Source organism: Clupea harengus, chromosome 14, assembly GCF_900700415.2.
Source record: "Clupea harengus chromosome 14, Ch_v2.0.2, whole genome shotgun sequence".
Classification (NCBI taxonomy): Eukaryota; Metazoa; Chordata; class Actinopteri; order Clupeiformes; family Clupeidae; genus Clupea; species Clupea harengus.
In genome coordinates, this window is record NC_045165.1 from 15,040,403 (window position 1) to 15,065,906 (window position 25,504).

Here is a 25,504-nt window from a genome sequence, read left to right on the forward strand (position 1 = left end):
GGTGCAAATGTGTCTGAAAAAAGAATCTTTGTGAAGATGTCCAACGGAACAGATGCTTCTAGGAGCAGGCAGAACACCTTAGCAGATGTGCCGTATTCTTGTCTCACTACCTGGTTATTAAAAATGGATTTAACTCTCCAAGTCCTTTTATCGCTCCCTCTGAAAGGGAATATCTGGCTGTCACAATTTCGGCATCCCATAATTCCACTCTGCCACGGCACAGCTACAATGATCACACGTCTCCATGGTGTCACAGAGGCATATTCGACTTGACACACGGATTACCTAACGATCTCCTTAATTTTGTCTGTCACTTCCAAAGCTATGGTATCATTAATGAAATATGGAGAGCCTCCACGGGAACGGATGCATGCAGAAAAGAGGTGAGAATTATCACGCTGTCTCTGATGGCAGGGAAGGATTAGTTACTAAAGTTTCTTTGTCTGGGAATTGTAGCTGTTTTAAGGACCTTTTTTCAAAAATGGAAAGTTAAAAAAGAGAGACTTTGAGAGAAACAGAGGTTGGTAGAAAGAGGAACTGTGGAAGACCTTGTCAGATAACAACAAATAAAACAGAAAAGAAACTTGCAAATGTGCGAGTCCAAACTCCAACCAAGCATTGATTTATCGAACACCCATTCGGTCCCACCGCGTTCGCCCTCCTGTCCACGTGACATCTGACATCGATCACACGCTGCCCCAACGAGCCACTGACCCGTAAACGTGACCACCATCTCGCGTTGGACGATATCAATACAAACATTAATTAAGCATACAGCACTCGTTGCTTACTTGTTGAGCCCTAATGTCTTTTAAATGACAGAGGGGGAAAAAACTCTAAAGATGTGATGATGTATGTCCGTTCCATGGAGGATGAAAAACAAAAGTAGGTCTCCAACATCCATATGATGCCCTAATGTGTGTGTGTGTGTGTGTGTGTGAGTGTGTGTGTGTGTGTGTGTGTGTTGCCTGATGTAACCCAGAGTAGCAGTGCATAGGACTGGAAAAGTGTGTCAGTCACGGTGACACAGCAGGCATCGGCGCAGAGGCCAGGCACTGGGATTGGGGACGGCCGTGTGGGGGCCGGGAGACTGGGGTAGGACAATTGGATTAAACCGTCGCCTCCCAGCTCGCCATGGTCCAGTTGTGTGTGCACCCAGTCCGCGCTGCCTCCGTCACCGCCACCGTCACCGTTCAAGGGCCGAAGAGGATGCAGAACGGAACCGTGAAAACGGGCCGCGGGGTCACTGCCAACAGCGCCGTGGCGACCCTGAAGCGACAGGCCAGGCCCAAGATGGCCGCCAGCCGGCAGGAGCGCGGGTCCTGCTCCTCCACGGCCTCATGCCCTGTGTTCTCTCGGCGCCAGAGCGACCCGGATGAGGCACCACTGCCCCGGTGTCCCTCCAGCCTCTCCTCGCCCACCCTCCAGGGTTCCCTGCACAGCCTGCACGGATCCAACCCCAGCCTCAAAGGATCCCTTCCCAGCCTGCATGGCTCCAACCCAAGCCTGCAGGGCTCGCTTCCCAGTCTTCATGGCTCCAGTGCCAGCCTACAGGGATCCTCTTCCAGCAACAAGAGCTCAATCACCGGCCTCAAGGGATCCCTAGCAGGCCTAAAAGGCTCCATGCCTGCCAGTCTACAAGCCTCAATATCTAACCTGCAAGGCTCAGCTTCAAGCCTCTGCCAGTCGACGTCCAGGCTCCATGGGTCTCACCACAATCTTCGCAGCGCCAGCCCCAGCCTGAGGAGCTCGAGTCCCAGCTTAAGGAGTTCGAGCTCCAGCCTGAGGAGTGGGAGCTCCAGCGAGGACGACAGCTGGGACACAAACAGCTGGAGCTCGGGGGCCACCTGCCTGCTGCGGAGCTCCATCAAGCAGCACAGTGAGGAGGTCTTCAGGGCCCGCGCAGGTTCTGGGGGGCGACCCGAACCAGCCGTGACAGCCAGTGACTCGGAGGCCGGCTACCAGAGCCTAGACATCTGCCAGGCGGCACTTCCAGCTCGGGCGGAGAGCCAGGAGGTGCTGGAGAAAGTTCAGCTCACCTCGAGGGGGAACTCGCTGCAGAGTTTGACGTCGAGCCAAGGCTCAGCGGCATCGGCCGTGCCCACAAGAATCGAGCAGAAGATTGAGGCCAAAATTAAGTTCTCTGCGTTTCTGGACGAGGTGACGTGCAGTGTGCTGGACCCGGGAAGTCTGGAAGCCTTCGGGGGGGTCCGACAAAGAGAACCAGCACCAGCGCTGGTGACTACGCCCTGTTCGTGGTTTAGCCCAAGCGCAGAGCCTGGTGTCCGAGACCAAAGGAGGGGGAGAACATGTGGGAACGTGCCAGGTTCCATGTACCAGTGGTCCAAGTGTTTACCGAGCTGCAAGATCCTGGAGTCCAGCGACAGCCTGCGTAGAACCAGCGACGAGGGTTCTCTCATGGAAGCAGTGGGGAAGACCTATTTAGAGACGGACATCGACAGCGTGCGGCGGCAGGACGAGTTGAGCCTGAGCGGGTCGCACCGAGAGGCCAAGGCGGTGTCACATGCTCGAGAACGAGAGAGGGAGCACCCACGCGAAAGGGAGCGAGAGAGAGACAGGGAGAGAGACAGGGAGAGAGACAGGGAGAGAGAGAAGAGGAGCATTTTGGTCAACCCTGAACACCAGGTTCGGGCAAACTTGGTGCGGGGCCAGAGCCCGAGCATCAGTTGGTCCGACGGCTCCACAAAAAACCTCAAGACGGCATCTCTTCCCAGACCTGGCAGCAGCATGGTGAGTGGACCCACTATTAGACAGACACGAAACACACACACACACACACACACACACACACACACACACACACACACACACACACACAGACACCGACACACACACACACAGACACAGACACACATACTGCTATGATAAGAATTCTGTTGTCGCAGTCTCTCTCATGTGCCAGCTTATTTGCCAACTTCTGTGTCTCCACAGTAAGTGCTCACTAAGCCTCTCTCAAATCTCCAGCCTCACATTTGTTCGATTAAACAGCTCATTTGAGGAACTGATCAAATAAAGAACAAAGTGTGTGTCGTCGCGCTAACACACAGTTGACAGCTATGGCAGTGACAAATCCGTTTCAACCCAAGAATGTAAAACTCTTTCCGGTGGTCCCATCATTCTGCGGGTCTAATTGCATGGAACAAGTAATTACATGCAACAGCCACATACAGTAGATTCAGCAAACCGCAGCTGAATGAATGAGATTTTGGAAATGGTGCATGCTGGTATTTAGAACCGACAGCAGGGACACTGTTGACCAACCCTAACCAGACTCACTGTGCTCACACACGCACTGTAAATCTGTTGGGCTTGAGATGGCGGATTACTTTCCTGCGTAGTCGTTTCGCCAAACCCACGGTGTGTGACGGGGGCCCTACATGTACATGTTGAGTTCAGTGTTAGTGATTCAGCTCTTAGTGAGGGCTGAGCACCCAGCCAGCAGTAAAACCAGCACTTTCCCCCTCACTGCTGTCTGCAGATGCTCCCCTTCATTAGCAGACTGCGGCATCAGAGAGAGACACACACACACACACACAGGCGCGTGCAATTCATATCAGGGGCTACAAAGCCGTGGAGAAAAAGAGAGGGAGATAGAGACAGTGACAGAGGTAGAGAGAGTTAGATAGGGAAAGTGAGAGGGGGGGGGGGGGGGGAGGAATACAGGGAGGCTTCCAAACCTTAAAAAATACCCTAATTCCTGCTCATTCTCTGTCTCGCTCAAAACACTACACAACTCACTGCGCAGCATCTAGACCGGCTAGAAGTATGCAGGGGAGGTTTTCTGGGTATTGCTCAGTGTGTACGTTTGTGTGTGTGTGTTCATGTGTGTGCATGTGTGTGAGAAAGAGAGAGAGAGAGAGAGAGAGAAAGGGGGAGAAAGAGAGAGAGAGAGAGAGAAAGAGAGAGAAAGAGAGAGAGAGACATTGAAACCTATCCCACCTTGCTATCTCCCTGTTAACAAAGTCCACATTAATATTTCACGACCACCCAACGGGTTTTGTCTGTGGCCGCTCCCTAGCCGCTGGCACATCTAAAATGTCACAAGCCTGAGGTGGCCACTCACCTTAAACTTTACACTCCACCATGCTGTGGCCTATTAGAAATGAATAAATAATAGAATTTAATATAATATAATACAGGGAAATAGTAGGAGAGGAAGTGAGATCCCAGAGAATAGTTTTTCATTCAACCAGTGTCATCTCCTTAGCAACTGGTTGGTCTGCTTGTGTGTGTAAATGTGTAAATGTTTGAATGTGTGAATATGTGTGTGTGTGTGTGTGTGTGTGTGTGTGTGTGTGTGTGTGTGTGTGTGTGTGTGTGTGTGTGTGTGTGTGTGTGTGTGTGTGTGTGTGTGTGTGAATGTGTGTGTGGTGTGTGTGTGTGTGTCGGTGTGTATTTGGATGAGAATGTTTGTGTTCATATTTGTGCAAGGTATGAACATGTGTCTGAGGGAGTGTGTGATGGTACTTGTGCATATGTGTGTGACAAAACATATATTTATGTTTTGAGGGGTGTTGGTCGCGGTGTGTGTGTATGTGCTTGTTGTAGGTGAGTGCTAACACGAGGTTGTAGGTGTGTGTATACAAGTGTGTGCATGTGAATTGTATATTAGGATGCGCATGTATATATGCACATGACGTGTGTGCATGTGGATATAAGTGTCTAAATGTATGCACAGCGTGTATGTGTGTGTGTGTGTTTGTGTGTTTGTGTGTGTGTGTGTGTGTGTGTGTGTGTGTGTGTGTGTGTGTGCTTGTGAACGGCTGATGTCAGTCCACCCCTCCCTCTGATTCCCCGTGCAGCTCTATGGAGTCGTGACTGGGTAAAACAACAAAAGGAAAAGCCCCTCTGGAAGGAGCAGAAGTGAATCACAAAGGCAGGGAGACACAGCATAGGGGAAGGCAGGGATGAGAAGGCAGGGGGAGTCTGTCTGGGGCTCTGCCGCCACACTCATACATTTAATATGTGTGTCTGCATCAGTATGTCAGTCAGCTACCATATATGTTAACTGTGTGTGTGTGTGTGTGTGTGTGTGTGATGATTTTATGTGTATATACCTGTGTGTGCCTGTGTGTGTATGCATGTGTATGTTTGTGTATGCAACATGTATGTATCTATCCATCTATCTATCTACATATATATATTTATATATATACATATATATACATATAGATATATATGTGTGTGTGAGAGAGAGGAAGAGAGAGAGGGAGGGGGTAGTGTTTGTCTGTGTATTTTAGTGAGTGTGTTTATCTGCTTGTGCGAGTCGGAGCATGAGCGTGTGTGTGTGTGTGTGTGGGCGGGGGAGTGGGCGGACAGTGGAGCGTGCCGCTGTGTGTTTGTGTGTGTGTGTGCGCATGTGAGTTTGTCTTGCTGCAATCCATTATACGCAGCTCTTGGATTAAGGCATTACGGAGAAAAGTGTGTGTTCAACATGGGGAGTATAGGGGGTGGGCGACGCGTGGGGGAGATCGGTCTGCCCATAATACAATAATTTTATATCTTTATCTTTCCCCATCTCTCACTAGGACTTATGAGCTATCGCCCAAACACACGCAATAGCACTGAAAGGATATTCCACACGGGTCCACACTGGCAAGTTCTCTCTAGCAGAGCTGTTTGAAAACAACAGCTATTTCCCCAGTCACCACCACAGGCTAAACCCATTTAAAACATGATTCTCACAGCTCATCATAAAAACCAAGCACAGCCCAGTGCGCACACACACACTCTCACACACACACACACACACACACACACACACACAAACACACACACGCATGCATGCCTGCACACACACACCAACACACCCACACACACACACACACACACACATACGCACACACACACACACGCACACACAAACCTGTATGCTTGTATTCACACTTTAAACCCTGTCTACCCGATCAACAGTTAGATGTGCTTGCATAGGTCCATGTGAAGTTTGACCTGCAGGGTAAACGGAACCCACAGTGGGCAGGTCGATGGGGCCCAGTCTGCCTGGCCTCCATCAGATGTCAGAGTGGGAGAGAGAGAGGGGAGAGGTGGGGAAGGAGGAGGGGGAGAGAGAGGGGAGAGGTGGGGAAGGAGGGGGAGAGAGAGAGGGGAGAGGTGGGGAAGGAGGAGGGGGAGAGAGAGGGGAGAGGTGGGGAAGGAGGGGGAGAGAGAGAGGGGAGAGGTGGGGAAGGAGGAGGGGGAGAGACGGTATGATAGGAAGCGAGAGAGAGCAAGAGATCGGACATGGAGAGACTGAGAAAATGAAGGGGTGAGAAAGAGAGAGAGAGAGAGAGAGAGAGAGAGAGAGAGGGTGACAAATGGAGGGAGGGACAGCAAGAGAGGGACCATGCGGCTGATAGAAAGACTGAGAGGGTGTGTGAGGGAGAAAGAGACACTGGGAGGCAGAGTGAGAGAGACAGATGGAGAGAGAAAGAGAGAGAGGCAGAGAGAGAGAAACAGGGAGAGAGAGAAAGAGAGAGGGAGAAAGAGAGAGAGGCCCCTACAATTTAGTGAGGGATTACTCAGGGACTGACGGTGAGTCATCCATGCTACGCCTTAGTGACTGCCTTCATCAGCCTTTGGTACACACAAAACCCAGGGTGTGTGTGTGTGTGTGTGTGTGTGTGTGTATGCACACATTCTCAGCGGGCAGTGGTTTACACACAAAGCCCAATGTTTCCCCAGTGCATTCAGCAACCCCCAGCAATTTCAGCTGTAACCATACACATTGTCACAGTATGAACATGCATGTGTGTGTGTGTGTGTGTGTGTGTGTGTGTGTGTGTGTGTGTGTGTGTGTGTGTGTGTGTGTGTGTGTGTGTGTGTGTGTGTGTGTGTGTGTGTGTGGGTGTGCATGCACCCTCAATAGCCTGTGGCTAATACACCAAATGTAATATTTCCCAACAGCAGTCATACATATATAAGGAGTGTGTGGGCCAAAGAGGTCTATAGGTTACACACAAAATGTACTGTTCCCCTCAAGCTAAAAGCTAACACAGCAGCAGCAGCAATGCATATATATATATGTGTGTGTGTGTGTGTGTGTGTGTGTGTGTGTGTGTGTGTGTGTATGTGTGTGTATGTGTGTGTGAGAGAGAGAGTGTGTGTGTGTGTGTGTGTGTGTGTGTGTGAGTATGTGTGTGTATGTGTGTGTGAGAGAGAGAGTGTGTGTGTGTGTGTGTGTGTGTGTTGTGTGCACCTCTACCTTCCCCCAGAGTAGACTCTGTTTTGATATGGATGAAAATCCAGACTATTCGGCCATGGCCAACCTACAGAAGATGAAATGTCAATACGAGGTCCATGGCTGTATGAAGTTTTCCAATACAGCCAATCACTCCCTTATATGATCGAATATGCCAGTGGTGGTTAGTACTGATTATATATTATACAAACACACATATACTCACAGCGGACACACATCTTCGTACCTGCTTGTTTGGGGTTGTATGGTACTAATTGACTTTAATTGTCGAATGAAACAATATGACGCCAAGTGACATGGGAGAGGCAGAGATAGAGAACTCCACTCTAATTGGTTCTGCACCACGAGCTCCGTCTGAATGACATTGCTAATTTATCTTGGGTAATTCACGATTTTGCATAATTTATGCACAAAAAGAGCATAAGGAACATGTGGAAAGAATGGATGATCCTGTTTCCCTCCTGATCAAGTTATGGTAGGGAAGGGGAGGGGAACGATATGAGGGATGATATCAGGGCTGATGGGTGAATTCAACAGATAGTCTTACCTGTTACCCAGAGAGAGTCTGCAGTGAGGGTTCTTAGATGTTTTGCTGTGTACTGCATATTTCTCTGCTATCTCTCTCTCTCTCTCTCTTCACCACACACAAACACAAACACACACAAACACTCTCTGTCTATGCTATCCCTTCTCGCTTTCTTTCTCTCTCTCTCACACACACACAACCTTTCTCTCTCTCCCTCTCTCTGTACACTCAATCAGATGAGGAAGGGTTTAAGGTTAGCTCTCTGGGATGCTGAGCCGAGGCACGAAAGCTTGTTAAAGCACTCTCCCCTACCCAAGATATATTGGTCACCGGAAGAAAGGGATGAATATCCATCAATTCTTTTTCACTCTTCCCTCTCTCTCTCTCTCTCTCCCTCCCTGTCCTTTCAGGCCTCTGATGGTGAGATGCAGAACATGAGGTGAGACACTTTTTTTCTTCCACCACTTTTCTTTTGTGCTGATCCCATCCTCTTTTTGCACCCTCCCCTCCTCTCCTTCTTTCTCCCTCCCTCCCTCCCTCGCTCTCGCTCTCCATCTCCCTCCCTCTCTCGCATACTCCTCCTCTGGCTTCATTCACTGCTGTTGAGCTCAGTGCTTACTGTTTGGAGAGAGCTGGAGGAAGCATGTTTTAATGCTGCTACTGCTGCTGAGATCGCAGAGAAGGCACGCGCCTGAATAAAGCGATCTGATTAGCTGAAAATGAGACTTAAAGCTTGTAAACGGTAAGGGAGAGAAAGCCTTCCAGAGGCTTAAAGGTGGGGGGGGGGGGGGGGTATGGTCATCAAGCTACATGCATGTGTACTTATGTTTGTGTGTGGACCTGTTCCTCCAAGTGTGTGTGTGTGTGTGTGTGTGTTTGAGCAAGTTTCATACTGTAAGTTTATCACTCTGAGATACATCGTGAAAGGTCTTTATCGTTGTCATTGTGATGCTAGTGCTGTGAAAACTGTGATTCATAGTGCCGCTATGATTTCAGGGCTAAGATGTTAAGATGAATCATTTCCTATAATATGAGTGTTTTTAACTAATGTGTAAAGTCAGAGATGTGGAGAGCATGGTGTGTGTTTACAGCTGGTTGCTATAGAAATGTGAAGGCAAATGAAAGGTTTGGTGAAGTGCATTGACTGTTTAAGTAGTACTTTCTCATATGCAGTCTGTGTGTGTGTGTGTGTGCATGAGTGTGTGGGTGTGTGTGTGTGTGTGTGTGTGTTGTGTGTCTGTGTGTGTGTGTGTGTGTGTGTGTGTGTGTGTGTGTGTGTGTGTGTGTGTGTCTGTGTGTGTGTGCGTGTGTGTGTGTGTGCATGTGTGTGTGTGTCTTCGTGCTGCATGCTACACTGTTGACATTTGGCTTGGCTCAGTTTCAAAAGAATAATGTGATTGTGAGATATAATACTGTGGCTCTTTCAAGTTCAGCCTACATGTGCAAAGTATGAACTGCTGGTGGAGGAAGTGTTGGGTGTATGTTTTATCAAAGTTCCATGACATGGTTGAAACTCACAAAAATGGTGCAAGGAGGTTGTCACTGATCGCAGTCCCTCCAGGATCTTGCAAGGGTTTGTTGTGGTTGTTGCGGTCAAAAGTGACAGATTTTGCTGCAGAAATTTCCAAAACTAATTTAATTTCGCAACCTATTTTATTCAATCAACCAGTCTTTTTTTGTCCTTCAATTTGCATGAATTTCAAATACCTTATTTCAAATCTATTCCCATTCAGACTGTTGTGCACTTATCTCACAGGGCCTTTAAGTTATTACACCCTGAGCAGCGGGACCAACTTGCTGCTCCTTCAGGAGGAGGTTGATTGCATTCACCTCCTACATTAATCTCCTGGAGTTAAATTGATTGTAGAGATGATCCCCACTGGCTATTACTAAATTAAAGCAAATACAACCCCTGACTTGCCTCTGTCTTCAGGGAGTGCATGGGAGGGATTTTTTGAAGGGAGTTTGAAATGGCCCACTCTGTTGAAGTTGATCTGTCTAAGAAATAAATAATAATTTAAAAAAAAGGGAGTTCAAGAGAAATAATCCGAAGCACGTTATCTATCCTTACTAAGCTTACAGAAGTCAGGGAAGTTATGAGTGTGTTTATGTCCTGCTGGTGAAGATGAAGACCAGTCTGTTTCATACTGAGCCATACGGGGGCTATTCTCACTCTCTATTCTCCATGGAGTCTATTCACACTCTCCAAGGGGTCTCTGAGTTACAAATGGGATTTGGGAAAGACACTGTGGAGAGAAAGATGAGAGAGAATGATGCATGTTGGCTGTAACTGCACATACACTTTTGCAATGGATTAATGGACACAAAAGTCTACAAGAACTGTTTAAGAAATAATCCCAAAAGATCCTTTGACAGACTTTACCTGTGCTGAGTTTAGCTATGTGTTTGAAAAGTAAGAGCCTTCTGTCAATACCTATATAACCTATAGACATATAGGCATATTGGCAAATAGGTATATTGACAATAAAGGATTAGATGGAGCGTGTATTGATAGATAGATAGATTGATAGATAGATAGATGGATACTTTATTAATCCCGAGGGAAATTTAGGAATGATGGCTTTAATAGGTACAAACTGCCCTAAACTGCTCGTATTACTCGTAAAGTTTTTGATAAAAGCCTATCTAAAGAGTACCAGCAGCTTTATGGGTCCTATTCCTTTCCCCGCCTGACACTGTGTTTAACCAAGGGGTCTGGTGGGTATGGATGTGGAGGCAGTGATGCTCCATCCACTGCTTGGGCTTATTACATTTTGGGGAGCAGGCAACTGTGCCTTATGGGCTCCTGCTTCTTTACTGCGCTAGAAGAATCCAGATCTAATCTTATGTGCACAGTGGAGGCATATTTCCTCGTATGTGCCTGTGAGTCTGTGTTCTGGGAAACTCCCCCAGCCCCTGTGCCATGGCTAGTTTGTGACAAATTAACAGCAGTCTGTCTTTAGTCTTTCGAAGTTAACTGTCTGATCATTATGGCAGGAATGAGATGTGTGGGAATCAATGGTGTTGTGTCAGGTCCGATGAAGCATCACTGGCAGGAAGACTAGAGTGAGAGCTGCTCGAGGGACGAGCATTAATTGGGTTTCAGGAGACCTAAATGCTCACTCGAATGCAGAGGTTTTTCTTAACGCACCCCCGCCCCCCTCCCCCCTCTCTCTCTCTTTGCATCATGCACTGAAAACATCATCACCAAAATCCCCACCAACAATGCAAAGGTTTCAAACCTGCACAAAATAAGACGCATGATCATCATAGTCGTGTTGGGATGAGACAGCAGACCGCAAGCAAAACTCAGAATCATTACTGCAAAAAGTTTGCATTTGATGAAGCACGTCCTCACCATGGTGGCGAGGAGGTAGTGATTGAGACAGATAGCTGTGGTGTTGGCAGCGGCGGAGGCGAGCGGCCGCTCCGGGGGCCCTGAAGACAAGACTAATGGTTGTGGTCAATACTGCTTTGGTTCCCCTCTCTCTTTCTTGCCGGGGCTTGACCTGTGTGTCACCCCCTCTGTGCCCAATCTGTCCCAGAGCAATCAGGTTGGAGTCGAGATGTGTCTCTCTCTGTCTCACTCTCTGTCTCTCTCTCTCTCTCTCTCTCTCTCTCCCTGCCTCCCTCCCTCCCTCTCTCTCTCTCTCTCTCTGTCTCACTCTCTGTCTCTCTCTCTCTCTCTCTCTCCCTGCCTCCCTCCCTCCCTCTCTCTCTCTCTCTCTCCCTCCTTCCCTCTCTCTCTCTCTGTCTGTCTCTGTCTCACTCTGTCTCTCTCTCTCTCTCTATCTCTCTCTCTCTCTCTCTCTCTCTCTCTCTCTCGCCCTGGCTGCCAGGGTCCCATTTTACCCCCTGCGTTAAGAATGCAGCGCCAAGCACAAGCTGACCCAGCCACCGTGACTCCTGGTTCACTGGTGGAGAGTATAATGTAGTCTCTCTTCCTCTCTCTCTCTTTCTTTCTCTCCCTCTCTCTCTCTTTCTGTCATTTTGTTCTCACTTCCTCTTCACGACAGCCAGACATTTATTTTCAAAGTTATTCTTGCTGTCTGTTTTATTTGTCTTTCTTTCTCTTCTTTTTTTTCCGTTCCCACTCCCTTCCTTTTCCCCTACTCTTTCTTTCTGTCTTTCTCTCCCTCTCCCTGTCGCTCTGCATCCTGGTGAGGTGTTGACAGCTCATCTGACAGCTCTGTGGGATGGCTGTGTGAGGCATGAGAAGTGTGTGTGTGTGTGTGTGTGTGTTGGTTTGGAGCAGGGGTGTCAAGCAATCTTTTCGGGGGGGGGGGGGGGCACCATCTAGGAGTTAAAGGGTGTGTGTGTGTGGGGGGGGGGGGGGGGGCTGGCATTTTGATCAATGATGTTATTAGTTCTGAGGGCTTTAATGCATGATATGCATTGGATTGTTATTCCTGACTGATACTGACTAGCCTATTTAGAGCCAAAACACAATGTTGCTAAGATAGTAGCTACATAGCCCATCCACACATAGGCTAATTAGCCTACTTCGAATGTTGCAGAAGATAAAGTGGGTCAACTTATGGCTTTTATCATACTATTGGTCAATTACCCAACTTGTCCATAATTCTGATCTATACAATCTCTATCAAACTGTCGGATAACAAAGAGAGAACACTTAATTGTTACCTGTACAGTCCTCTGGATGTCTGAGCTACTTTGCTTGCTGAAGTCACTGACAGCTGCCTATGCCAATGCTAGACTCGGGAATGACACAGGAACTGTGAAGTTATAAACGTATGGGTCGTGATGGCTGTCTGGAGAGTGTGTACTACATCTATATATATGTGTGTGTGTATGTGTGTGTGTGTGTGTGTTCCTTATCATCTGTGGAGATGTTCTTTCAAATGCAAAGCTAAAGAGCACACACAAAAGCTGTTGTGAAATGAAATGAGGAAGCTGTTTGCCTTCTGATACCTCCATGCAAATGCATTTACTCTTCTAAGGATAGAAGGAGATCAGAGAGACTTCCATGGACTGTGTGTCAACTTAATCTATGTAAGATGAAGCACTTAGATAAAAACACTCACACATACCCATAAACACACACACACACACACACACACACACACACACACATTCACTTACTTAGGGTAACTCCACGAGGCATTCTACATTTTAAGATGCAAATTAATTTAAAGGGTTTAATTGCAACAGGGTTTGCCTCTCACCTCCCTGACCTGTGTTCCATTAATACATGCTTCAGAATAACGCTACCGAGGGACAATTTGTCACAATGCAGAAAAGCTCTATTTACACCATAATGCTGTTGTAATGAATTGCATTAGACAAGGCTTCAATTCAAGATTTTCTTGTGGAGGTGCCATTATTCAGTGAGAGACTAGCAAGAGCTGAGCAGGCACTATGAGAACTGAAGGTCACAAGGTGGCATTATGGGGACATTATTATGAGTCCTTACAATCAGTCAGGACTGTGGGGATTTTTCAGTTCTCTGGCATTAGCATTTTCAGTCTCTGAGCGTGAAAAGACCTGGAAGAGCCCCCCCCCAATCTATCCTTACACAATATTAAATCAATGGAAAACTCCTTTAGTATTCTTTTTATGACATGCTTCTCTAATTAATGACAAAGGTGTGAGCTGAAGTTGGGTTTTATGGAGTCACCAAGGGAGGCTTTTGTTGTTAGAGATAATAGGGTGTGATAATGGTGATTCAGGCAACCTGCAGCCTGTAATTGCCATCAAAACGGGCCAGCTCTGTGCACAGCACGGCTATTAGGAAATGAGAATACGGGAGCTCTTTTAATACAAACTTCGGTGTTCTAAAGTTTATCAGTAGCAGCGCGAGACCTTCGGGTTTCGATAAGTGATTTGTTCTGCTGCAAGCGCGGCATAAACTGCTCTCGCAGAGCTGGAGTCTGGGATTTACTGCACTTTGGCAGACTCCCGGTCCATACTTTGGAGACAATTTCTACTGTTATAAATAAAAATTGATTATAAATCAATCACAACTGAAATTTAATTGATCCCCACTTGGTCTTCCTGCTGCTGTTGCAGCTGCTGGGGACGACCAGCAGACCATTTCTGGACCACAAGCCAACCAGGCAGACACCAAACCAAGCAGCAGACACCAAACAAGCACTGGAGGATGGTGTTATTCTAATCGCTCATTCTCCGGCTGATCCGGGTTGCATCTCAGCCCAACCCAGCCCTTAAATTTCCCCACCCAGCGCAGCCGCACAAGCGAGAGAGCCGGGCCTCGCAGGGCTCTGCTGAAACTAATGCTCTTCTTGGATCTGATCCCAGGTCTGCGTCTTCTCCTCTGTCGCCTTGAGGGTAAAGCCTTGGCTCCTCGAATCAAGCTCCCCCTTCACCTTCTCCCTCCATTTCATCTGCCTGCTGTTTACTGCAACAGGCACACACTGGCAAGAGCCGTAATGTCTTCTGCTGCTGTTGTGTTTTCCGTGAGGAGTTTTACTCAGTGAGGATTTTAACCAGCTCTGACAGGTCGCCATGGGGATGTAACCAATGCCAGAGAGATGCTTAAGTGAGATTGCAGCAGAATTGAGAATATTTTTACGCCAGTGTTGCACCATCCCATCAGAGAGCAAACAGTATGCTAATTGAACATATAAAGAAGCCTTAATATGTCTCTCTCTGACCTGAACTGGGTTCCTGTTAGGACCACAGAGCCACATAGTGCATCACTTGGGCGGTTAGTGGGAACAACAGGTGTGCACATATGTTCTTCACATGCCCATCTAAATTGGATTTGAAGATGATGTTGTTGCCTAAAAAAAACATACCTAAAAAAGTAGGACATTCCTTGCAGGGGTAGACTGAAACGAAGATTCAGGCCAGGAATTTGATTCCATCCCAGGCCACCCTGTTCAGCCTGCTAATTTTGTAGGCTAAGCCTATTTGTTGATGTAACAAGACTAATTAAAAATCCGGCCACTGTTTATCTGGGAGGAAACTAAATTCGCGACTGCCCAACAAGTAGCATCAATCTGAAAATTGACTTTCTGGTCAAATTTGGCACTAGAAAAATAGTGAGAAATCTCTGAGAAACAATAATATTTTACATGATTGTGTTAGATTGCCATGTTCTAGTATTGTGCAACATGCTTTCTTAAAACTTCAAGCATTCATTCTTTATTTGGATCTCCATTAGCTTCCACAAAATGGTCACTAGTCTTCCTGGAGTCCACACAAAAACAACAACAATAAAAAAGACAGCAATTTAAAAGCACACCGTATCAATAAGATAATAAAAAAATATAAAGATCAGAAAACTACTATCATACTCGTTTTCATTCGTGTAATACATCATTGTGGTAACATGCAGACGTTGCTAATGATCTTTATCATTGGCTGTGTAACACAGGCTACTGTATTACATTCATGGTTGTATTATGGTTCCGTTATTGTATAGCCTCTTTCGCTGTAGGCTACAGTGTGTACACTTTCCCTAGCTTTACTAGTTGAAGCATATTACCGCTATGATCGCTGTGTTGTACTCAATGCTATAATATAATTCCTCCACAAAGACATAAGACCTGGTCCCTTGCTGGCGCGCATGTAGCTTATTTTGCAGCATTTAGCAGCATTTGGGGCGAAGGGCTTTCTCCTCTTTATTCTCTCCCTGTATGCTCCGCCTTTGCTTTTCTTCAAACGGCCCATACTATCGCTGGTCAGGTTGACTGTTCACGGCAGGCCAAAACGACCCTCAGGTCACCAGCACATGTCCTGGTGCTCCCGGCAGCCTGTCCGCCCGTGAATTCAAAGTTCTCCCATGAAACAATGTTTTGTGATATTTGTGGATCTCCCATGATCCTTCTCACAGACAGGATCTGATAAACATTCCCATTTTCAGCTTTACAAGCAGTACAAAACATGTCTTAAGATTTCGTCTCCTTTTTGTCTTTTTTCCCCCTTTTTTTTCACCTTCTAATCTGTGCTGCTATTGTGAAGGCAGAGCGAGCATGAGACTGCAGGCTAGAGAATTGCGATATTAGGAGCTCCTTTGCCAGAACAGGAATCAATACCAAAGAGGTGGTGGTGTGTGCTGCCGCTGCCAAGGTTGTCATACAGCTCAAAGCATCCTTTAATTTGTTTTGGGTAATGAATATGAGCGAAGAATCATCCTTGTTTGTACTCTTCCCTTTATTTTTTATTTTTGGTCTCACTGATGTCTGGGGAGGAAGGAACCTTCTCCTGGGTTAGGTGTTTATTGGAACAAAATATGCTCTTGGCAAATACAGTGTAATTGCTTGGGAAATTACACTGTAATTATGATCTCCTGTCACATTTTGCTGAAGGAACAGGGAGAAAATGATCAGTTTCTGATCTGAAGAGAGGTGGGTACAGAATTCTGTCCAGGGCATGAAAAAAAGTCCTGGGTGCTGAAACAAGGAATCGCCTAAAATACTCTAATGATGGGGAGCTGTGGCACATGTGTTAGCATACCAACCAAGCATGGGTCGGGTTAAAACCGCAGAAGGGCTCTGGTGTCAAACTAGCCAGTGAGCTAGCTGAAAGGCATGCAAATACCAACAACAGCACAGTTGGCTCTAGTCTCATCCTTCTAGGGCTTTTCTTACATTTCCATTGGGTTTCGGATTCAGACCACAGAGCCACACAGTGCATTGCTTGTTAGTGGGAACAACAGGTGTGCATATCTATCTTTCACATGGCCATATTCTATCTAAATTAATTTGAACATGATAAGCTTATTAAAACAGTAGTAAATTCCTGCATACTGTGACTTTAAAAGTCCTCCAATGAACTATGATAACTAATGATGGTGATATTTGTGAGTGGATCTCTTACACTTCCTCTCACAGACAGGATCTAATAAACATTCCCATTTTCAGCTTTACAAGCAGTATAAAACTTAACATTTCGTCTCCTTTTTCCTCTCTTTTTTCTTTTAATTTATAATCTGCACTGCTATTGTGAAGGCAGAGCGAGCATGAGACTGCAGGCTAGAGAATTGCGATATTAGGAGCTCCATTTGCCAGAACAGGAATCAATACCGAAGAGGTGGCGGTGTGTGCTACCGCTGCCAAGGTTGCCACACAGCTCAAAGCATCCTTTAATTTGATTTGGGTAATGAATGTGAAGGATCATCCTTGTTTGTACTCTTCTCTTTATTTTGTTTTTCATTTTGGTCTCATTTTGGTTCTCACTGATGTTTGGGGAAGAAGGAAATTAATCCTTCAAACTTCTCCTGGGCTAGGTGTGTTTCTAAGAACCAAATGTGCTCTTGGCAAATACGGTGTAATTGCTTGGGAAATTACACTATAATTATGATCTCGGTGTCACTTCTGAGTCTAATTTTGTTGAAGAAACAGGGAGAAAAGGATCAGTTTCTGATCTAAAAAGACTGAAAAAGTCATCCTCAAAGAAACAGATGCTGAAACAACGGATCCACTAAGAAACCTCTCATGGTAGGGGGGCATGGCACAGGTAGCATACCAACCAAGCATGGGTGCTCAGGGGGACCTGGGTTCGACTCCAGCCCGCAGCCCTCCTCCTGTGCCCAGTCTCTATCTCTCTCCCATTGATTTCCCATCTATCTTCACTGTCCTGTCTAAATAAAGGCAAAAAAAAGTCTCATTAAGGGTTTTGTTTTCCCGACAATCCACCAGTAAACATAATGCGTTTCACACTGCCATCTTGCTTGGCTCTGCGCTGCACTTAAGGCCATATGGAGACAGGCCCTGGAGAAAAAAAATGTAAATTCTGCCATTGCTTAGTCTGCTGGAAAACTGGCACCTGAGCTGAAGCTTCTGACAAGGCGGGGGGGGGGCTCTGGAGCTGAAGTCAAACTCAGACTCCGAAGGCACAGCACAAATTGAGGGACGATGAGTTTTGCTCATGGGTGACAGCAGCTTCAGCAGCTGGTGTGTGTGTGTGTGTGTTGTTATGTGTGTATGTGTTTGTGTGTGTATGTGTTTTTGTGTGTGTGTGTGTGTGTGTGTGTGTGTGTGTGTGTGTGTGTGTGTGTGTGTGTGTGTGTGTGTGTGTGTGTGTGTGTTGCTATGTGTGTATGTGTTTGTGCATTTCTGTGTGTGGGGGCCCATGTAGTGTATGTGTGTTGGAGTAGCTGTGTGTGTAAGAGAGAGAGAGAGAGAGAGAGAGAGAGATTAAGTAATCTCATTAGTGGGAGAGGAGATAGGGACACCTGCTCAGACAGGAGAGAGTGGCAATGAGAGAAAAGGAGTGTGAAGGAGAAATGGTTTCCTTGTACAGGGCCAACTTCATTTCTCCATGTGACGCCTTGCTGGTGAGATCCAGTTGGGCACAGAGATTGGTGAGTCACCAGAATGAAATTGAGCGAATTGCCTCTTTCTGGGTCGGAAAGTGCCTATCCTGGACACTATATTGCCTCTTGTACCTACATGGCTGCTCTCCAATCCACAGACAGTCAAAACTCAGAACTCTGGCAGGAGAATATTACATTATTCATTCTGAATGTCTAAAGGAAATTCCTAAACTTTTAAAGAAAGTCAATGTCTCCTATAATTATAATGGATGGACCAGCAACTAAACTCTTCTTAGCACTTCTTGTCTGTTGTCCATGTCTGAAATTGATCCCCAATTTCATTCATTTTAGCATTTTTCACCTTGGAATCTGAAATTTGTATGAATCGTCTGAGAATTTACATAATTTAAAGAGGGATCATTCTGATTGATTTTGGTCTTGAATAGTATTTTAAAATGACGTCAAGAGAAGTGTTGAGAACCACAATCAAGGTTGCAATAAAGTAAATACATTTCCTCTCATCTTCTCTCTCAGACTAATGATTTGTTTGGTCTGGATGATGGTTGTTGACTACCACCACAACAATCATCATCTTGCTATGACTCGTAAGAATCAGAGGTGTGTTCAGATTTCGGCAAACAGAGGCAACATTCAAGGCGTACTATCTTGAATCTTTTAAATTTCAATGTTTTTGTGTAAACATTCCAAATTGTTTGATCTAAATGGTAACCCTTAGTCCAGTGTCCTTGTTTGCTCGCAGAGGAACTTCCTCCTCAGACAATTTCTGTGTGTTCAAGAACGTTCGCAGTGGACTCAAAGCAGATGAAAAACGCAAATGTTTGCCTTGTCCGGTCAGAGTTAGTTTGGGTCAGAACTGGGCCAGATCGGCTCCAGAGTTGCTTGCTTGCTAAGCGTAGCAATCAGCGCCGCCGCGCTTCTTCACAAGACCCGTGCAGCGAAGCTGCTGAGTGTGCGTGTGTAAAATAGGGGGAAAGTTTTGGAGTGATGTCTTTTATCTGCCAGATCGCTGACTGCCAGCGAATCAGCATGCCCCACCGCCTCCAGAAGAGCAATTGTTTTCCGTTCATTAAAATTTTAGCATTTCTCATTATGGCAACTGGGTAATGTGTCTTAGGAGGTGTGTGTGTGTGAGTGTATGTGTGTGTGTGTGAGAGAGAGCATGGCTCTGTGTGTATCTGTGTGTGTGTGTGAGTGTGTGCATTCTCTGCATCTCACCATTATTTATCACTCCCCCAAATGACTTCTCTCCTGTGGGGTGGTGGAACAGTGGCTTTCAGAGGGCTGATCCATCTGCTTGACCTTTAGCACCTGTTTAGCACCAAATAAAAGATCTCCGGCATTAATTAAACCCACAGCCATGAACGGCAAGACGGAGGTGAGAGGCAGAGGCAGAACGACTTCATTTATAATTTAGTCCGTCTGAGGAATAATGTCCTGGGTAATGACTGCCTGCAACACAGCGACTGCCCAACACAAAACCAGCGACATTAAGTCGAGTAGTTTTGTTTACCCATCACCACCGCACAGAGCAACTGCTGGGTCCGTAATGGGCTTGAATGGAGACATTATTACAATGCGACAGAGGAGAGAGGGAGAGATAGATAGAGAGAGAGAAAAGAGAGAGAGTTAGTTTGAGAAAGTGAGAGTGTACGTGTGTGTGAGAGAGAGCGAGAGAGAGAAGGAGAGAGAGAGAGACCTTTTTTACACGGCTCCAGGATAAGACATTCATTTAGCGAGAACTTTATTGTGTTCTGTGGTCAGAGGGGTTTTCATTACTGTGCACGTCCTCATAGTCACATACATCAACAGAAACCTATTCATCCAGCCGCCTCAGGCAGGGAGCCACACAGTAGCCCACTGTGGCCCAGCTCTGGCCCAGCTCTGGGCCCAGTCCGTTCCAGAGTCGGCTGTGATCTGGGGAGAGTGAAACAAGCATCACGCCCTTTAATGGACTGGTGGGTGTTTGTGTCTGAGTTGAGCAATGGGATGGCAAGCACATGTGATGCACTGCACAATACCTAAGCCTGTGTGATGTTCTGGAGACAATATAGGGGATGAATAAGAATACAGTTCTGTTAAAGTTGGGGGTTGGGGAGTGTGTGCCAAAGAGAGAGGGGGGGAGAGAGAAAGAGAGAGAGAGGGAAGGGGGGTGGGGGTAAAAAGAGGAAGGTGAGAAAATAAATAAAAGAGAGAAGGAGTAGAAGGAGGAGATAAACATAGACATGAAGACAGCGAGAGAGATAGCAAAAAGGAACAGAAAGAGGGAAAGGGAACAAAGGTGAACGAGTCCAAGAGGAACAGGGAGAAAGGATGACAACAAGGATGAAAAAAGCGAGACAAAAAGGTCCCCTCATTCAGCTTCAGACCCAGAAAATGACTGTCTAGCTCTTCATCATGGGCCACCATTACCTCCTATTACAGTGTCAGCCTTCTCACCTTCCTCTGTCTGTTCCCAGTATCCCAGTATATATATATTTTTTGTTTTGTTATAAATGTGTCTATTTTAGCTCCTGTTACTCTCGGTATAACTATATTTACAATGCACTCTTCATAGTATACTTGGCATTCGTCTTGACTGTAGTTTATTACAAAATTGAACTCTGTGACGATGTGATCGTCCCTACGGTTGAATATGCTCTCTGGCTGCCATGCCATTGAGCCGGGCTCTTTGGTGTGGCGGTCAGAGGGCATGTTTGGCACCCTGTAGACCTGGGTTCGAGTCGGGGTAGAGTGACCCTGCTCTCCCTTCGCTACAAACTCAAATCAACCCTCTGCTCCCATGTCTCCGGTGTAATAGTAACGTGTCAACTGATCTGCCGCCGAACTATACCAAACAAAATAAATTATCCTGCTTCTGATTGTACTATCACTGGTCAGTGTGATCCCACCATAATATATGTGCTTGCCTTACTTTGTGAATAGAGTCTCATAATTTCTCCTTGATTTGTTGGCATGTAGTAGTCTACCTACCCCTACAAATACATACTTTTCACTTTTAAAAGTTCCTGGTTTTGGTATAAAAGTGTAAAGCCCTTGAAGGACTACTGTAGCCTTTAGTGCAGGTCGGTGTAGTTAAAGCCAGACAGCTGGTCCACCAGAAATCTCTTTTTTTACACACTGCATATCAATGTGTTTGTGGGAACTGTGGGAACAGGCACTGTCATACTTTCATATTTGGGAGCAGGCTGCTGGCTTCACAGGCTTACCATACTAGCCGCCACTTGGTCACACGCTCAAGTATGTGTCGGAGTATGTGTTAAGGCTTGTCTGTGGAGAGGTGATGTTATGTGACCAACAGTTTGAAATATTCAGTGTATGAAGAGTTCAATCGGTTCGTAAGCGTGATGCTTCAGGCGCACACACTAACACTTCCTCTCCAGACTTGAGACAAACTCATTGAGTTTAATATATATAATATAACACACAAACACAACTCATTGAGTTTGTCTCAGAACAATCCCAAACACAAAGGTACTGACAGATTCATTTCAGTGAGAACATATCAAATAACCAGCCCAGACCAAATTCTGTGCAACTGTGCATTACCAAACGCATCATGAATTGCATCATTCAGTGTCAAATCAGTCCAAATATTTGCATTTATGCTGATGGGTTCATGATCTTTTTTTCTTTTATGACTCTTTGACTAGTTATGCATTATGCCACACTACCTCCCTCCTAATATCACCTATGCAAAAGCATATAATCTCCTCTCAGAATGGATCAGTAGCTGCTCAATGCAGAGTTTTCACACACACACACACACACACACACACACACACACACACACACACACACACACACACACACACACACACACACACTCACACACACACACACACACACACACACACACACAGACACAGACACACACAGAGAGAGAGAGAGAGAGAAATAGACAGACACGCACACACACACACAACTGCCATTTTAAGTCATTACAGGAGATTAGTCATTTAGGCTTGAAGCGGAAACGGGATAAAAACAGTAGACAGGAATTCAAACATGTCTGAAATAGACAAGACCAGTAGGATCACCATCATCGATATATTCAGCCAATTTGGTGGTGCTAGCAGCATCTTTAAGCTGTCTGTCCTGCTGCCACGGCGGTTTAGATGTTGACAGGTGGTAGACACTGCATAGCCAGGGAATAGGGCTGAATGGCAGCAGCGCTGGTGTGGATAGTCCTTGCATTCGACTGCTTTGAAATGTGGTTATCTGTATGAGCAAGGTGTTGCAAAGGGCAAAGCAAATAATTTGGAGTGAGACCGTTTTAACAGGACCTTCGGTCGGTTTCAGTTCTCATTCCCCAAAAATGAAGAGTGCAACAGACTTTCATTGAAAATGTCTGAGGGCACATTAAGTCTACAAGTCTGTTCATAAATTGACTGATGGCGAATATGTTCTGACAGGAAATACATTCTGTTTCTCCCGTCTCTCTGCGAAATGGCTAATGGAAGATTCCTAACCATTGTCTCGTCCTCTCTACTTCTACTGAAGCTGCTGTGAGTGAGAGAAATGTGTGGACACCATGCAATCTGTGGAGTCTATTGTACTGGTGCTCAGGGCCAGCATGCTGTCACGGCGAAAACATCTAAGAGTGAAAGACACAACCAAATAAAATCCTTCATTCAGACCCCTTCCCCGTGAGGGTATTCCTGAGAGAACAGTATCCAGATTAGCGGCAATATTTCTCAACCAAGCCCCTGCACTGATCACGATCAATGTCAGGGAAGATTGAAGCTGATGAATCGACACTCCATCGGCACCAAGAGCAGGATACTGTGAGGCTGAGCTTTAGGAAGGATTAACACGTGTGGTTATTTAATCAATCCGCTACAGAGGCCTGTTTGTGTGCAAATATGACTTGCAAAGGTTATTATAGAAGACAAAGGAGTCTTTGTGAAGATTTTATGCTATGGAGCATCTTTTCTTTGTTCACTTTAAGATGGGATAGGATGCTCTAACCTTGAAAGGTGTGTGTGTGTGTATGTGTGTGTGTGTGTGTGTGTGTGTGTGTGTGTGTATGTGTGTGTGTGTGTGTGTGTGTGTGTGTGTGTGTGTGTGTGTGTGTGTGTGTGTGTGTGTGCGTGTGCGTGTGCATGCGTGTGTGTGTGTGTGCACGTTTAATTTTGGGAGGACGTAAACCAGGTGTAAAGGTAAACAGGGATTTAGCAGGATTACAGTATGCAGTCAATCTAGACGGCATGTGGGTGTATATATCTGGTTTTCTGAAAGGGTATGGGATTGATTTCATGAGCTTGGATTTCTTGGATTCTTTGAAGAAAAACCTCTGAGCAGAGACAGACTACAGGGCTGTATGGAGATACTGAAGCCTGTAAATCTGCCCTCTACTCTACTTTAATTGTCTCTGTGACTGCAAACGCTATGACTGTGCTCTGTTGGCAGGATCAAGACAGATAGACAACTCCTTTCTGCTTCCACAGGGAAAACGTAGGTCCTATAAAGACACCAGACTGCGGCGTCCCTCATCGCCAAGATCACACACACACACCACCTGCGGACGCAAAGAGAACAAAAACATGAAAAAGATATATATTGGGAAAACGGCGATCAAGTCCACACGGAATGGTTCTAAGCACCAGAAACGAAGGTAAGGCCGGGCGCTGGAGAAGAGCCAGAAAAAAAAAAGGTCACCAGATTTTTCATCGATTCTCCACCCGCCGCCGCCATTCATTTTAACGGTCAACATCATCTCTTATTGCTGCGCCCAACTCCTCCATATCATCTAAATGTCATCCCTGCTAAATGACAGGTTTCAGCCATCACCCCCGACCACCAAATTGCCATCCCCTCCAACTAGCCACCTTATGATTTCATGATTCCTATCTGCGCTGATCCCAAGAGCTACATAATTTCATCACAGCTGCAGTGAAGGGGCTGATGCAACCGACATAACCTATATTTTGCGGGAAATTACCAGTCCATCACTGGAGCATCAGGGAAATTGAGTGTCGTCCGCGAAGCATGTGTCACTCCTAATGTAATTCCTTTCTGCCATCGCTCAATGTCTGCTACGCTACGGGGCTAATAAATCACCTTTTATGATAATGAGGGAGCCTGTGATGATGCTCCACAATAGAGACGTTAATAAGTCTAACTGTCACTGCAAATGCCGCGGCGGGGATCAAACGCGGCGCGTCTCAGTCCATTGTAATCCAGTCTCGCAAGCCTCGGAGTCTCGGAGAACAACTGACAGCTGTTGGCACTGATCCGGAGGAGGAGACCATCGCCGGCACCACCGCCGCTGTCACCGCCACTCACCTGAGTTCCATGGCAGACACTTCAGACAAGTTTGATAAATTGTTGAGGCATTCTGCTTGGTGTGGGATAATGCTGGCATGGTGTATGAATCCAAATAAATGTGTGCCCCCCCCCCCCCACTCTACCCCTGAGGCTGTCGCTCACAGAAAATACCCACCTGTGCGGGAAGTCATCGCATCATCTCATATACTGTCATTTACGAGGGGAAATGGGAAGGAAGGTCACATCATCTCATACTGTTGAGCTGCTATTTTAGGTGGGGAAATGGATTAGGATGGATGTGACTGTGGAGGGGGTGGGGGCGATCGGGATGGGGGTGGGGCGGGGGGGGGGGGGGGGGGGGATGCTGCCTCTCTGAGAAAACCTATCATGGTCTCACCAACCCAATGTCCACACCTTCACAGAGGCACCCGAGCACCTTCCTTCTGTGCATTGTTACTTCTCCATATTTCTCTCTCTCTCTCGTTCTCTCTCTCTGTCTCTCTCTCTCGTTCTCACTCTCTGTCTCTCTCTATTTTTTTATCATATACACAAGCTAAACAAAGTTTCTCCGAGAGAAATCGGAGAGTTTTTCAGAGAGAGACAAAAGCACGAGCGCTACACCAGAATCCGACCCCCTTCCAGAATCCATTTGGCTCAGTGGCTCTCAGTCCATGTCTGCACACACAGAGACAGCAGGAGTGGTAGCCTCCCATACATACACTCCATAACAGCACAGCGCTGGGAGCGAGGCCCTGTTCTCTACCAGCGGATGGAAAATCGTTAAATTCCACCCACGTCCGTCAATATGGGCCCTGTGAGTCTAACCTGGCTTAGCAGCATTGGCCTGGCTCACTCTGTGTCTGTGTCTGTGTGTGTGTGTGTATGTGTGAATGTGTGTGTGTGTGTGTGTGTGTGTGTGTGTGTGTGTGTGTGTGTGATCTCTCATCTCTCATTCATATCCCCTTCCACCCCCCTGAGCCCCTTCTGTGGTAAGGCTGGCGGCGCCCCTTGGATCACGCACTGGTCATTATTATTCCGTCATGCCGCCACATCAGGCGAGGTTCTCCATGTTATCAATCAAATGCTGTCAAATGCCACCAATTTCTATAAAATGTATCGGCATATCTACCAAATCACTATAGGGCTTAAGCCTCTTAGAGGTAGTCTTGTGACCCTATTATCCAAGACTTTTAGGAAAACAAATGTTCTTTCCATTTGTGTATGATTT

At 46.4% G+C, this 25,504-nt stretch overlaps 1 protein-coding gene across 3 annotated transcripts in view; it reads left to right on the top strand.

The window, feature by feature from the left end:
• Window positions 1-1,703: 1,703 nt before the first annotated feature.
• Window positions 1,704-25,504, top strand: part of LOC105908169 (brain-enriched guanylate kinase-associated protein) — a 46,126-nt gene continuing 22,325 nt past the window's right edge. The window contains exons 1-2 of one of the 3 annotated variants that reach the window (XM_042709713.1): window positions 1,704-2,751; window positions 8,156-8,184. In XM_042709713.1, the coding sequence (XP_042565647.1) occupies window positions 2,332-2,751; window positions 8,156-8,184 (449 nt within the window). In that variant the 5' untranslated portion in view covers window positions 1,704-2,331. Of the gene's footprint in view, window positions 2,752-8,155; window positions 8,185-8,263; window positions 8,488-23,456; window positions 23,624-25,504 lie in introns of those variants that run through there. The other 2 variants (XM_042709714.1, XM_042709715.1) reach the window with 2 other exon arrangements.